Source organism: Chenopodium quinoa, unplaced genomic scaffold, assembly GCF_001683475.1.
Source record: "Chenopodium quinoa cultivar QQ74 unplaced genomic scaffold, ASM168347v1, whole genome shotgun sequence".
In the NCBI taxonomy this organism is placed as follows: Eukaryota; Viridiplantae; Streptophyta; class Magnoliopsida; order Caryophyllales; family Amaranthaceae; genus Chenopodium; species Chenopodium quinoa.
The window spans coordinates 4,552,194-4,568,102 of record NW_018743850.1 but is presented as its reverse complement, the minus strand read 5'-3'; the positions used below and the strand labels follow the sequence as shown (position 1 = coordinate 4,568,102).

The following is a 15,909-nucleotide window of genomic DNA, read 5'->3' as shown; positions in this document are numbered from 1 at the left end:
AAAGTAATGCATGTTTAGTACAAATAAAGTTTCTTGATGTATTAGGTAAAACATTCAGGTTATTGGTTTGTCTTTAACTTACATTCACGGAGAGAGTGATTGAGTTGAGGAGAAGAGTGGAACTTTTTGATTTGGGTGAGTAGAAATGGTGGGATTTTTAGTTGCATGATTTTAAGTGTGATTATTGTGAGGAAAAAATTGGTGGATGAAGAGGAAGATTTGATTTTTATTTATTTATTTGATTTTATTTTTTTTATTTTTTTTTTAAAGATCAACTATATATTTAATAAGAGGTGAAAAGTGAGCATAAAGAATTTTCTTGTAGAGTATGATTTAAAGGTTCAGTGAATATAAACCTAATTAAATTGATATCTTTCAATTCCCTTGCCTTTTATTTTTACTTTTTGGATATAATATTGTATGACTATCAACTAATATATAAGTAGAAAAAAAAAATGTGATACTGAGTCAGAACGCAAATCCAATGTAAATTAAATCCGTAAAATATAAGTTTAACGCTGTCCGAAGTCAAGCCCGTCTTTTAATCTGATATATTGCAACCAAAGTTTCATAGTAAGAAAGTTGATAAGAGAAAACATCAAAACAAAAGTACTCATTTCATGCTCATACAAAACAAAGAACTCTTGTAAATCAAGGAACTCCTTTCTTACAACATAACAATATTTGCATTATTTACATCTTCAGAGATATAAGATTCATTATGACATCTCATTATCTACCAAGGCAAAAGATCATGAATCATATATTCATGTCAATATTGTCACTTTACTACACATCATATTCCCAGATCTATCAACAACAAAAATAAGAGCATCACTAAGAACAAGCATTTTTTTGGCCTAACTGGCTGAATTTAATGTTCTAAAGATGGGAAGAGTGTGATAGGTTCACCTAGTGCTTCCTAATCTAAGATTTAATTCTAATATGCAGCTACCAGATATGAACAAACAAAATTATGGAGATCCTATGACAGTCTGAGTAGAGAAATAAAGCAACTGGTTTAAACAATGACAATTCTCTGATTCCTTCTCCAAGTCAATCTTGCTAGCTAGTTCTTCGTCAAGTGTTCCCTACCTTTTTTTATCACATATGTTCTCCTTGCATTCAGCTGACTAAGAAGAATTGTGCTGCAATATTTGGCTCTTAGAGACTGTAATGCTTGAACCTGGAAGATGTTTATTTTGTTATAAAAAAATGACATAAACTAAAAAGAATTGAACATGTAACATACAAAATAAAAAGTTTTCTTACATTTTCTTTAGCTTTTTTTTGGAAGCTATACTCCCAATTGCCATCCTGCCCAAGTATGTTTCCATATACCTCATAAGAAAACCCCCCACAATCCTTTAAATTTGATCTGGATTTCCATGGAAGTTTTACATTTTTATTTTTTCAGACAATTTTCCAGCCTTTAGATGTTTGATGGTTAACAGAAAACCTTGAAAAGCAGTGTCCTTTAAGGAAAATAAATGAAAGTGAGCATTATAGAGAAACAATAACTAGATAGGATAAAAATTAACTTATTACTATGAAAATGTGCAAACAATATAGATTACAAACTCACATTTGATATATAGCCTCTTACATTTAGATTAATATAAATGCACATTTAGTTCAATACATATGCACATTTACTTTATAAAAGATGCATATTCATTTTGAAATTCATGATTTCAGTGGCCTGGATAGTCTAGTAATGGGTAGGCTCAATACATTTAGTTCAATACATTTAGATTAATATAACTGCACATTTAGTTTAATACATACGCACATTTACTTTATAAAAAAAATTGCATATTCATTTTGAAATGCATAATTTTAGTATGGTGGCGTGGACAGTCAGCCACAAGTGTTCTTGGTAATGGGTGGGCTCAGCTACAAAAATAATAACATATTCACAAAATGCAATGAACTAAAATGACACATCCACTCAATCTGTTTTTTATTCAATAAAAATATGCACATTAAGTTAAAAAAAATGCACATTATGCTTAAAAAAATATGCATATATATATATTTAGCAAATTACTAAAGTTACATGTTACACCTCCTTCAAAATATTATTGCATGTTGCACTATGGATAATGAATAGGGAGCAGGGAGATTAGAGATTACCAAAAGCTCATAAATAACTCCATATTTTTTCTGAAAAGAAGAATTTGCAGGTAAAGATCTGTTATCAATGTAGTATACTCGATCTTTCACGAAGTTGAAGCACACAAGGAAGAATTGTTTATCGACGCATATAGGAAAGAAAACCTGAATAAAATGATACGAAGTATTAAACAACTAATAATCAAGGAGAGCATATATAAATCCATATAAAGGAAACAAAACTATTGTGCAAAACAGAAATAAACTACTAGACTTCTAACTTTCTAAATCAGCTTTTTCCAAAGAAGAACTTTTATATGTATACAACTCATTTTGTAGCCTAGTGTGAATAGCCTATTGTGAAAGTTGGCGATTCTATTAGCATCCGTTACTTGACCAGTAAAATCATGAAGTGTCAGAAAATACTGCAAAAAGAAATAAATTTTTTTAAACTGCACTTCATACAAAAAGTTTAAGATTAAAACACAACTACAAATGGAAAAAAGAAAACCTTACGGCTAAATTTGTAGAAAAGAACACTCTATGAGGTTTGTTTTCTCCACGATGCAAATTTTGGATATTTAAGATCAAACTCCAAATATCAACGACTGATGATGAAACGTCTTCATCAGTAGAAAGTGAATACATATCTTCCCGTGTTGCAAACATGTCTTTATACATAAACAACTTTTCACTAAAAAAAAAAAGTAAGCTTAGTATAAATCAAATGTAAGACGAAGAAAAAATATTGAAATATATTTCGATAAGAAGGAACTACATACCCTCTTGGCTCTTTCTCAAAAAAACAATAATATGACAAAATCCTTTCTTTTTCTCTTACATCACCTAACAAATCCCCATAACGTGTCCAATATGGAGAGCGAAGATACTTTGAAAGATTTTTTACTGATCTTTTCTCTCTCCAATGATTAATCCATAATCATCAACTCGATCCAAAATATCTCCAAAGATACTAATAAAAATAAAATAAAACAAACATATAAGTGATTTCCCAATAACCTTATTTAAGTAATTTATCCGTAAAACAAATGATAAACATAGGATAATGAAAATAAGTACCATATTAATACATTTCATCTATATCTCCACAGAGAGGTGTAGGAGGAGTAGGAGTTTGATTCAATCCCAAGGAAAAAGTAGGAGTAGCGACAGTGGAAAGACGTCTCTTATTATCAAGGGGAGGAGAGCTTTCTTTTTCTAATAAGAATTCATCCATTAATAACAGATCACCAGCAATTGTAGCACACGCTAATACCTCGTCCACAACATCCATGACTCTAGGTTGTTGCCAAAATTCATCATCTTGACTAAAATAAGGATCAGATCTAGCTGCATTCATAGAAAATTTGCAACAACTTGAGCATTTATTGAATAAATCAGAAACGCACTTAAATGCTTCAGCTGCCTTTTCGGGCTTTTCATTTTGGAAAGCATTCGGTCCAACTTCTGACATTGTCTTGAGAGAGGAGCATAATATATCCGACATTTTTTCCTTCATAAATAAAAGAAATGTTCAAACCCATGCAAGAGGGGCATATCTAGTTGTGCATCAGTTTAAGTTTGAAGCTAACAGAAAGAAATCAAAACACATATGTAGTTATTGCTTCTGTTATTGAGGAAGAGAGATAAAAAGGAGATGGGAGTTAGAGGGATCACAGTCATCACACGGCTGAACTCAATAACCTAAATAATCGATAATAAACATATATACATAATTAGCATGTGAGACAAGTAAGATACCTTTTTGAGATCCTCGACAGGACCTAAACGACCAATAATATGACCTTCTATCTCCTCTTCAGTTGCTCTCTTCTTCAAAATCTTACTTGTCCACCCACATAGAGTAGGAAATTTCCTCTCTACTTGCCCTGCCTTAAACTCTAACTCTATCCACGTAACATAACTATTTAACAAAAAATAGTTACAAACTCAATTAGCAGTGCAGCTAGAATGTATAATTTTGAATCTTAGTTGCTTATAAAAATGAATAACTTCAAAATTAAAAAGACCAAATATACCATAAAAGTCTTATTTAATTACCATCATTCTTCTTCCAATTCTCCACAGAAGACACGAGGCTACAAAATGTGTACTCACACCAATCTAAATTCTTTATTTCTCTAACATCCATTAGGGAGTACAATATTTTTGAGTTGCAAAAATAATTTTGCTGACCTTTAACAATACTGGAGGTTAAACATACCATAAAATCAAGAACGAACTCATCACCATGATCATCTCGTTCCATCTGCACACATAAAACTGGTTTCAGGCTAGTCATCTTCCTTTTTCTCCTTTTTAGTTCTCTTTTTTTTCCCCTCCTTCCCCTCCTTTGTGGTTTTCTTCTCAAAGACAGCAATGTTAAACCATCGGAGTTTGAATGATTTTACAAATTCTAAATAAGAATCATTTTTCTTTGATGGAGAAGCTTCTTCTACACGTGTCCCTCCAAAATGAAAGCCTAAGGTACTGTGGACATCATCTTTAGATATTGTCAAATTCCCTTTTTCCAAAACTAATGAATTACAATAATTAAATTTTTCCACAAGAAACCTCCCTAATCTTCTAGGGAGATCCATAACCTCCAAATCTAGAATACTTCCAAACCCAATATTTTTCAATGCATTTTTTTGTTCCATGCTCAACTTCAGCAACATTTTGTAAAAAATTCTTAGTGACATTTTACTAGGCAAGACATTTGCATCATTATCCATTTTACTTGCTAGCTTCCTCTTTTTCTTAGTGTTAGTAGCATTCAGTGTGTCATCATCACTCTCATCATTTTCAAGTTCATTATTATCTTCGTCGTAACTATCATCATCCATGGTGATTTTGAAGGATTTGCAACACCGAAATATAATACCTGAAAAAACCAAAAAGAAGCAAGGAGAGACACAAAATTTGTGGAATTATGCAAGTATACAAATCATCAATGCTTAAATACATTACCCCATGTCATGAAAGCAGATTTCTATACCATAACTTCAATTAGAATATTTCATTGTACATCTTGCATATTACATCCACTGACCAATGTACCCAAAATGAACATAGCAATTATTTACACTACTATAAGAAGAATGATACACCTGCTAATCAATCTCAATAATTTGAATTGAACCTGCTATAACAAGCAGGTTAACAACACCCTCCCCGAGTACAGTACCCCAATTAATAAGATGCCACTTCTTTTAATCATTAGATCAATAGCAAATTAAACAAAGGTAATGCTAAGCTAAAATATAAATCTAACCTATTTAATTTCATCCGAGCTCATAATTAATCACTAATACACTCAGTTCAGGTATTTAGGAAAGTAGATCTTCTTTAAGAAGCTAAAAACAAGTCAAGTACTAGAGGAAATTGTAAATGACAGAGACAGAGACAAAGATCAAAGCTTATTTCAATTATTTAACCTAAATTTTCATCAAAAATATGGTCAGTCAAAAAATAATCACGGAACTAATAATTTTGATATGTTAAGGTTAAAATTTATAGCTAGTTAGAAACAATATGAGAAATTTAAACAAATCATTATAAAAAATAAAAAAAAAAAAAAAAAAAAAAAAAAAAAAAAACAAACGTAAACACCGTAATGATCAATTATAAATTGATTAGAAAATCAAAGTATAACATAATTAACTTGTAGATTGGCAAATTTAAACAATAATTGCAACAAAGACGACAACAAAACTCAAAATCATAACCCTAAATTACATAATTGAAGAAAAAATCACTTGCCAAATTATGAGCTGAAAAAGTGAACAATGAACAGATCGAGAATTCAAGGATAGAAGCACGAAAAAGGATAGAGAAGACAATTTGATGAGCAATTCAAAGATTTTTGATGGCAAAATCACTTGTTTGCAAATTACACAGTGAGGATGCTAGAATATGGAGAAGGAGAAGGAGAGGAAATCTGACGCGTTAATTTATATATATATATATATATATATATATATATATATTGATTATTAACTATCACAAAAAAGTAAGTCAATTAAATTTGTTTAAAACATTGTACTGGTCAAAGTATGCCAATAAAATAAGGACGGATGAGGTATATAAGTACATTACACGGGAAGAAATTAACATAAATTTTCATTCTTAAATTAAAACCCATATTTATTAAATTTCTTTTATATTTGTCTAAATGTTTAATGATCAATAACTTTTGACATTAATATATATATATATATATATATATATATATATATATATATATATTAAATTCGAGTTAATTTTTTTTATTGAAAAGAAATTTTAGTATTTGTTTTAATTAAAAACATAGATTTTTTTTTTGAAAATTATCGTTAAATTAACATAGTAATGCAGGTTAAGTGAAACCGTGCATTACTCGGGACTATCCTAGTTTAATATATACTCGTATTACCATGTTAAAATATTAATGGTGATAATTATAGTGATTGATTAGGAAGTATAAATATTTAACAATTAAGAAATTTAAAAGTAAAGGAGATGAGACAAGAGTTGGGAGGGGAAAAAAATTCTTCAAGCAATTAGCTTGAAGACTAAAAACCCACCTTAACAAGTAGACTAATTATATTCGTATTTATGATGAATAATTGATGTTAGTAAAATTATTTTCCTCTCATTTATTCTTTCTCTCACAAAGCACAAAGGTCGACCCAAAAGAACTTTTTCTCAAACTCTACTTTTTTTGTGTTTAACAAAATCAGCTACAATCGACACTTATATTATGTCTCATAAAATATTAATGAGCCAGAACATTTTTGACATAAATGTATCGACGATTTTCCATGTGGTAAGGGCATGCCATGTCACAAAACTCTAAGTAGCTAGATTCTTGAAGTCAAGAAACATAGGTTGCATTGGCATGGGAACGTCAACCTTGTACGAACGTGCCAAATTGTGTGGCACTTCGGTACAACTTAGGATAAAACATGTGGCTTTCATTATGCTCACCTGTTAATACGCCTACATGAACCTGGAAGACATGATATGATGTGTCATCCTTATTTGAGCATCTCCAATACATATTGTTGCTTTGACTTGTGTAATAACCATTGGTCAAAAAATAAATGTATCCACACCAATGGTACATTGAGTCATGTTTAACATACCTCTAAGAGCATCCATACCAATTGTACAAAATTATGCCAAGGCAAGGAGAAGTGGGAACACTAGAAGAAAAAAGGTAATGCGAAGCCCCAAATTGGAAGCGGTTCTTGAAATCCGCTTCCTATTCCTTACAAAAACCCGCCCAAAATAAAATATATTAAAAAAAAAAAAAAAACAAGGGATAGAAATGGAAACGGTTTTGGTTGAACCGCTCCCAAAAAGTAATTAGAAGCGGTTCAAACCGCTTCCTTTTCTTTAAAAAAAAAGGTGGGATCTAACCTCCTTCATTTCCCCTTTATTTCGCCCAGTACTCCATTTCGCGCACTCCTCCTTCATTTCCCCTTTCACTCTCACACACCGGCACTCCACCACCACCACCATTGCTAATGTTGCTGCTGCTTAACTTAATCCCCACCACCACCAAGTCATAGACCCGCCGCGACCACTATTGTTGCTACTGCTGCTGCTGCTCTGACGCTACTTGTGGACGTATTGTTGCTGATGTTGCTTATTGACGCTGCTCGCCGCATCCAGCACACTCGGCCTCACCACAGGCATTGCTGCTGCGACGCTGCTTGTGGACCCCTCTCACCTTGCACTCACTCACTCCATTGCTGCGACATTGCTCCTGCTGCCCCTCTCACCTTCACACGGCACCACCACCACATCTCTCCCTCTCACAACCCCGCATTCCTTCTCTTTGTCCCTCTCAAATTAGGGTGAATTCATGCTTATTCTTATTAGCTTATCTATTTTTTCTCAACAATTTACCAAATTTTAGGGTTTCAATTTTAGTTAATCATATTATATGTTAATTATTTTATTAAATATTTGTATACATAATGTTAATTGTTACCTTAATTGTATAATGTTATATGTTGTTTGAATTTGAGTAGCTAAAAAGAGATGAATTAATGAATGGATTGTAAGTAAGCTTAGTTTGCTTGTAGGTAGTCCAATTAGCATTATATGAATGAATGAACTTGTGTTTTGTTAAATGTCAAACAAATGCAAATTATTGAATGCTTGCATCGTCATTTGCCTAGATACCCGATCGAGTCTATCTCATTAGGAGGAAGTCTTGAATAATCCCCGGTTGGGACTGTTCTTGGACGTTTAATCTCACTTAGGTAGTAAATGTATGTCTCTTTTTCGATTTTAAGGAATATCTCGGCTTAGTATTTTGTCACCATGTTCTCTTGGTGCATATGTAGGTAAGTAATTACCTACGTTGTGTACTTGGAGAATTGGGGGGAAATGCTGCCGGATTTTCCTTAAAATTGGAAAGTTGACATACATTCACTAGTGAGATTAGACGTTCAAGGATGGGTTAGGTTGGAGTGATAAGGACCTTTTGGGAGCATTCATTTTTACACTATATGTATGAACGATATAAATTATGTTCGATCAGACCACAATGAGGGAATACTTGAATGAGGTACTTTTTTTTATGCATCGTAATAACAATCCTCATTTACGCCATTTTGAACTTCGTTCACTCCTATAACCTTGTATTAGCATGAAATCAATGACTTTTAAGCATTTTCAACTTGTAAACATGTTTTGTATACCAAATATCAGCTGTTAGAAGGATTAGATGTGAACTAGTAATGAAAATACAGAAGTTGAGAAAGTTAGGACCTCATTTATGCCATTTTGAACTTCTTTCACTCCTATAACCTTGTATTAGCATGAAATCAATGACTTTTAAGCGTATTCTTGTATTTACTGATGACTAATTATTTGCATTGCTTGTGGTGGTAGGTGTGTACATAAAATGGGTGGTGATGAGTACCTTCACCACGAAGAGGATATGGATGATGAAGACCGTAGTAGTTCTCAATCTGATGACGAGTTGTATGATATCAATAAGGAGCCAGATTTGGTTGAACCAGAAGACCAAGCTCATGATGAGTTGCAGCGTAGGCTTGACGATTATGAGATAGCAGCTGAATGTGCCCCCCTATTACTGATAATGTTGTTTCCGAGTTTGTACGAGATTCACAAGGGCAAATGCACACGCAACGTCAAGTGAAAACCACCGGTGGTGGAGAAGGGTTAAAGGCACCAGTGAAGAGAAAGGTTAGGGGTGCAACAAAAGCTTTTAAGAAACCCGGGGAAGCCATGGTTCTTGAGTTTGACGAGTTGGGTCAACCTACTGGGAAATGGCGCAGCAAATATTCCACTCACATTGGCATACTGAGTCGTAAAATACCTATTACACTTGACTGGCCCGAGATACTTAAAGAGTTGCTTCAAATGTTTTGGGATGATACGATGGTAAGTGTTTTTTATTTGAGTTTAAGTCCAAAATATTTGTACCAAATATCAATGCGCATTCACCGAAATTCACTAAAGTCACTAAAGTCAGCAAAATTCACCAAAGGCTGGCTGTGCAGGCTGCCTGGTCTGCCTGTGCAGCTGCCTAGGCTGCCTGGGCTTGCTGTGCAGGCTTCTTGGTCTGCCTGTGCAGGTGGCTGGCCTGGCTGTGCAGCCTGCTTGGGCTGCTTGTGCAGCTGCCTGGGCTTGCTGTGCAGCCTGCCTGGGCTGTTGTGCAACTGCCTGGGCTAGTTGTGCAGGCTGCCTGGGCTTGCTGTGCAGGCTGCCTGGGCTTGCTGTGCAGCCTGCCTAGGCTGCCTGTACAGCTACCTGGCCTGGCTGTGTAGGTGGCTGGCCTGGCTGTGCAGCTGCCTGGCCTGGCTGTTCAGCTGCTTGGGCTGCTGTGCAGGTACCGGGCATGTTTTTTGGGTATGTTGTATTTGCATGAAAATGAATACTTTTAAGCTATTTCAACCTATAAACATGTTAATTACACTAAATATGATTTGTTAGAATTAGTAGATGTCAGTTTATAAAGAAAACAAAGAATTTGGGTATGTTAGTAGCGCACTTATGACATTTTCTCCTACTTATGCTCCTATAACCATGTATTTGCATGAAAATGGTTTATGTAATTTCAACCTAAAACCATATTAAATATAATAAATATGAGGTCTTAGAATAAGTAGATGTTAGTTTACAAAGAATATAAAGAATTTGGGTAAGTTAGAAGCTCATTTGAGCCATTTTTCACCTGCTTATGCTCCTATAACCTTGTATTTGCATGGGAATGAATACTTTTAAGCAATTTTGACCTATAAAAATGTTAAATATACTAAATATGAGTTTTTAGAATGACTAGATATTAGTTTATAAAAAAAAAACAAAGAATTTGGGTAAGTTAGAAGCTCACTAATGCCATTTTCTCCTACTTATGCTTCTATAACCTTGTATTTTCATGAAAATGATTAATTTTAAGCTATTTCAACCTATAAAAATGTTAAATATACTAAATATTATTTGTTAGGATGACTAGATTTCAATTGATAAAGAAAACAAAGAATTTGATAAAGTTAAAAGCTCATTTGAGCCATTTTCTCCTACTTATGCTCTTATAACCTAGTATTTGCATGAAAATAAATACTTTCAAACTGTTTCAACCTTTAAACCAGTTAAATATCCTAAATATGAGTTTTTAGAATGAGTACACGTTAGTTTATATAGAAAACAAAGAATTTGGGTAAGTTAGAAGCTCATTTGAGCCATTTTCACCTACTTATGCCCCTATAACCTTGTATTTGCATGAAAAGGAATACTTTCAAGCAATTTCAACCAATACACATGTTAGATATACTAAATATGAGTTTTTAAAATGACTAGATATTAGTTTATATGGAAATCAATGCAGGCTGCCAGGCCACTGCAGCAGCCAAGGCACGCTGCCCAGGCAGTTGCAGCAGGCAAGCCAGGCCAAGCCACTGCAGCAGCCCAGGCAGGCAGGCCAGGCAGCTGCAGTTGCCAAGGTAGGCTGCCCAGGCACCACTACAGCAGTCAAGGCAGGTTGCCCATGTTAGGCAGGCAGCTGCTGAGCAGCCTCTACATGCACGTGATTTTGGTGCATTTTGGTGATTTTCGGTGATTTTGGTGCATTTCAGTGATTTTGGTGATTTTCGGTCAATGTGTTGAATTTCGTGCCTAATTGTTTGGGAATTTTGATGCCTAAGTGCTTGCGTATTTAGGTGATTAATTTTGAAATATTTGACATACTTTTGTTGTGATACTCATGACAATGTTTGGTTTTTTTTTTTTCTCTAAAGTTTTGCAAGGTTCAAAGGGAAGACCCGTTAACAAGCAAGGAAATCAATGAAGTTCGCGACATGTGGGCTTTTTTCGTGACATTTGATTACATCTAGAATTGTCGTAGTGGTTATATTAGTTTGTAAGCTTGACTTTATTAATTAGTTATTATCAACATTATTTTAAGTACGTAGTTAACAATTATATTAATGATGTTTCTTTTTATATATATAATTATTTCGTGTTATATATATCATTGTATTATTGTTTGTAATATTAATTTTATTATTAATTAATAATAATTTTATATCGATTAATAATAATATTTTATTATTAATTAATAATACTAAAATTATTGTGAAAGGTCACTAATAATATTATTATGTTTATATTATTAAAAATAATAATTTTTAAAAAAACAGGCTAAATTGGAAGCGGTTTGGCGCCAAAACCACTTCCAATTACATTATACATTTCATAGGGGGAAATGGGAATTGAAAGCGGTTTGGCGCCAAAACCGCTTCCAATTCTCCACAAATTGGAAGCGATTTGAACCGCTTCCAATTTAAGTTGACAATGGCAAGCCCCCCAAACCGAAGCGGCTCAAAACCGCTTCCAATTGGGGGGGGGGGTTGAACCGCTTTCCATTTAGTTTTTTCTACTAGTGGAAAAATGTATACCGTTGAACTCCTATCAATGGTATAATTTTATACCACATCAAGGTATATGCCACTTCATCGTGACATGGTGTACCATTCCTCAATCCATTCAAAATTACTATTGCGTTTTACTTTTAAAAGTCATTTTATGAAAATTAATAATTACAATTTTTTTAAAATATTCATGATTATGTGAGAGCTATACAAAGACATCCATAGAGACATATTTGAAAAAAAAAGAAAGAAAATATATGGGAGAAAGGAATAGATGTACCATTGGTTATTACCACTTTAATTTCAAAATTACCTCATCCTAGTGACTATAATGAACATGAATACTCTACTTACTTACTTATTTAGGTATGTAATTGGACTATACACCATTTGAACATGCAACAATTTCAACTTTCTACACACGATGCCAACTAAACAATGTCATATTATTTTATCACTTTATTTTTGTAAATGCATCACTTTTTGTATAAGAAAGTTTTAATTTAGATGCATCCCTTTTTTTTTCTATCCATTTCATCTCAAAAAATTACTTAGGAGTCCATGATTTTTTAAGTGATGCATTAAAAAAAAATACTAAGGAAGAAGTACTATTTTGTTTTGCAAACAATAGATCAAAATGCATTGAATGACCATATAAATCAAACATATACTATCACCATATAAATCAAACATATACTATTACTTTCTTCTTATTGGCAATTTAATTTTGTCACTTATTAATTCATTTGTTTAGCTAGTCTAATATCTTCATGACTTCATTAAAGTGCGTGACAAAGTATTACGTTGAAAGTTAATAAAAAATAGAGAAAGTAGTGGTTAGTTCTCTGTAAACAATATTTTGTATCTCAAATTATATTTTACCTTTTGTAAAAACAAAATATTTGATCTTTAATGTTATTCACTAGATTTTAATAGTAACCAAGTTATTGTAAAAAATAATAATAATAATAAATAAAATAAAATAAAATTTCTGTGTGGTAGGGGTTACTTGTAGAGATTACTTATTCAAAATTTACTTGTAAGTAGAGCTGGCAAACAGATCGGGTCGGGTTCGTGTTTAGGTCACCTAATTTTGAGTCAGCAAACCCACAACCCGACCTGATCCATTTAAGTTTTTCGGGTTGAAACTCCTGACCTAGACCTGATATTTTCGAGTTCGGGTCAACCCGAATTTGACCTGATGTGACCTGACTTTTGTTTTGGGTCTAAATGTAAAGGATCTGAAATGGACCTAAAAAACCTGATTTTTTCAAGTAACCCAATAAGCTTCAATAATCCAAAGTAAACCACAAGTCTAAGTACCTAAATTACTATTACAAATCAAAAGTCTTCTTAACACATTAGAAACAACAAAACAGATTATAAAGTTGTAGAATCGATCTCTTCCTCCTCTCCCGAAGAAAGTTGTTGAACATCCATTACTTTCCGCCAAAAAATTATAAAACAGCAAAACAGATTATAAAAAAACTCTCTATAAAAAATCAGTTTATAAAACAACAAGAACATATTATAAAACAACCAGAACAGTTTATAAAACAACAAGAGCTGATTATTATACCAACAACATCAACAACAAAAAATCAGCAAGAATAAAGCAATTAACCGTATAATAAACACGAAAAACAAACATAAACAATAAAAATTATCCTGGTCAAAGACCGCTGTGTTCGCGCCGGCGGTCCAAAGTCTATTGCCTTGCAGTTGCAGAGGAGAATCCCAAAAACAACCGTATAGTAACATAAACATACAACAACATTTAACAACAGAAATCAGCATGAACATACGAAAATTAGCATAAACATATGAAAAAATTATACAATTGAACAGATTGATGTATCATAAGAAAATAATGTTATTTTAAAAATAATTCATGGAACTCAGCACATCACAAATTGTATAATAATATTGATGGATCATTAAATTTAAACCGTATTAAAAAAAAATGAAAACATGCAAAAAAAAATGGAGAAGCAAAATACCTTGACTGATGAAGGAGAGGAATGCGTAGTAGGTGTGAAGGATTGAAGGAGTGTTGAATTGTTGATACTTTGAACTTTGAATTCTTCAGAAGGATTGAGAAAGAAAGATGAGAAAATAAGAAATATGAGAGAGAAGAACAGAGAAAGTGAGAAACGGCTCTTAAAGAATGTGAGGAAATGAGGAATTTAAGGTTTTAAATACGACTATTTCACTAAATGGCACTGAGCAATTACAAAATTCACCTAATGCCATGAAGGTTTTCAAAATTCACCAAATGCTACCGAGTTTAAAAAAAATTTACTGAGTGCCATTAATGACTGACGGCCGTTAGTTGACCCCACCGCTTGCCACGTGTCACCTTCTGATTGGTCTGTTTTTTAAAAAATAATAAAAAATTAAAAAAAACCAAAAATAATTAAAAAATAAATAATTTTTTTAAAAAAAAACAAAACCGGCAGCCTGAAGCCCAACCCACCACCCCTCCCTGCCACAGAACCCCGATCCCTAGTCGCCGGCGATTTGCTCCCTCACCAGTAGGCGCGCCGGCGGCCGCCAACCCCCCTCCCATTCCCTCCTCTTTCCTCGTCGCGACCCACCTACCCTTTAAACCCAAAACCCCACTTTTCAACGGTCGTTGTTTGATGTACGACCAGCCACTGTTCTTGTAGGATTCCGGCGTGGGTGGGTCGGGATTCCTTCAGAACTCACAACTTGGTCTCACCCCGTCACGGGTCGCAAACCGGTGGAAATCAAAGTATAGCTTGGTGCCGGTGTTGACCCCTGAGAACCCTAGGCCTGGCCTGACCTCGTACTTCTTCGTTCTCTTGAAGGAACGCAGGTAACGACCTTTGGTGGCCTTCCCTAGGTCGTTCGGAATGGCGATGGCAGAGACTCAAAGGAGGAGGGTGGGGTTTCGGGTTTTGGATTTAAAGGGTGGGTGGGTCGCGACGGGGAAAGAGGAGGGGGCCGGCGGCCGTCGACGAGATTGCCATTGCAGGTCCCAGCGGCATGGCTGGGGTTTAGCCGATGAGGGTGGTAGAAGGGGTGGTGGGTGGGGATTTGGTGGGTTTTTTTTTTTTTTTTATTATTATTATTATTAATTTTTTAAAATTTTTTTGGTTTTTTTAAAATTTTCTTTTTTTTAAAATAAAAAACAGACCAATCATAAGGTGACGCGTGGTGGGGTCAACTAACGGCCGTTAGTCATTAATGACACTCGGTGAATTTTTTTAAAAACTCGGTGACATTTTGTGAATTTTGCAATTGCTCAGTGGCATTTGGTGAAATAGTCGTTTTAACTAGTTTTTATTAGGTGACTTGGTTTTGGTTTGGGCTTAGGCTGAATATAAAATGTAATCCGTTTTTTTTAGGTTTGTTGATGTGTATATTTTATATGCTATTTTATTCCTCATCCCATGGTCATTTTTATGCATATTTGAGCTCTTCGGAGCTATTTTTGGTACTAATGTGTGGTTTCGAGTGTTTTGTAAAGTTGGCATTTATTTTTTAGGAATTTCCTGGTTTTTGTTGATTTATATGATTTTTCTGCCACTGCGAGATATCGAAGCTTATGATCACATTCATGACTGTATTGCGTAGCCCAAGACCGAGGATTTCGGTGACTAAGGGCTTGGTTCGTGGAATTGGTCCAAGTAATAGACCAAGGAAGAAAAAGAAATTGGGCCAAGAGTAATTGAAGCCCAAAGAAAAGGAAAAGAGAAGATCGACCTAGAAAAGACCGAGCCTGATCGGGCGGCTCATTGCCCGATCGGGAGGATGCTCAGCAGGACAGAGAAAAGAAAAAAAAGGCAGAACCGATCGGGCGACCCTTTGCCCGATTAGGCGCGTGTTTTTCTTGGGTTTTTTAGGACTCGTCTTTTTGTTAATTTTCGGGCTTAGT

The 15,909-nt window shown here is 34.1% G+C and overlaps 1 protein-coding gene across 1 annotated transcript; it reads right to left on the bottom strand.

Annotated features, from left to right (window-relative positions):
• Window positions 1-627: 627 nt before the first annotated feature.
• On the bottom strand, window positions 628-14,199 carry LOC110686030. Its single transcript, XM_021862601.1, has 7 exons — window positions 14,009-14,199; window positions 4,340-4,384; window positions 3,877-4,039; window positions 3,196-3,628; window positions 2,632-3,088; window positions 1,273-2,280; window positions 628-1,186 (listed from the first exon to the last, which is right to left on the bottom strand). The coding sequence occupies exons 2-4, from the start codon at window positions 4,372-4,374 to the stop codon at window positions 3,200-3,202; spliced, it is 627 nt and encodes a 208-aa protein (XP_021718293.1). The 5' UTR covers window positions 4,375-4,384; window positions 14,009-14,199; the 3' UTR covers window positions 628-1,186; window positions 1,273-2,280; window positions 2,632-3,088; window positions 3,196-3,199.
• Window positions 14,200-15,909: the final 1,710 nt, after the last annotated feature.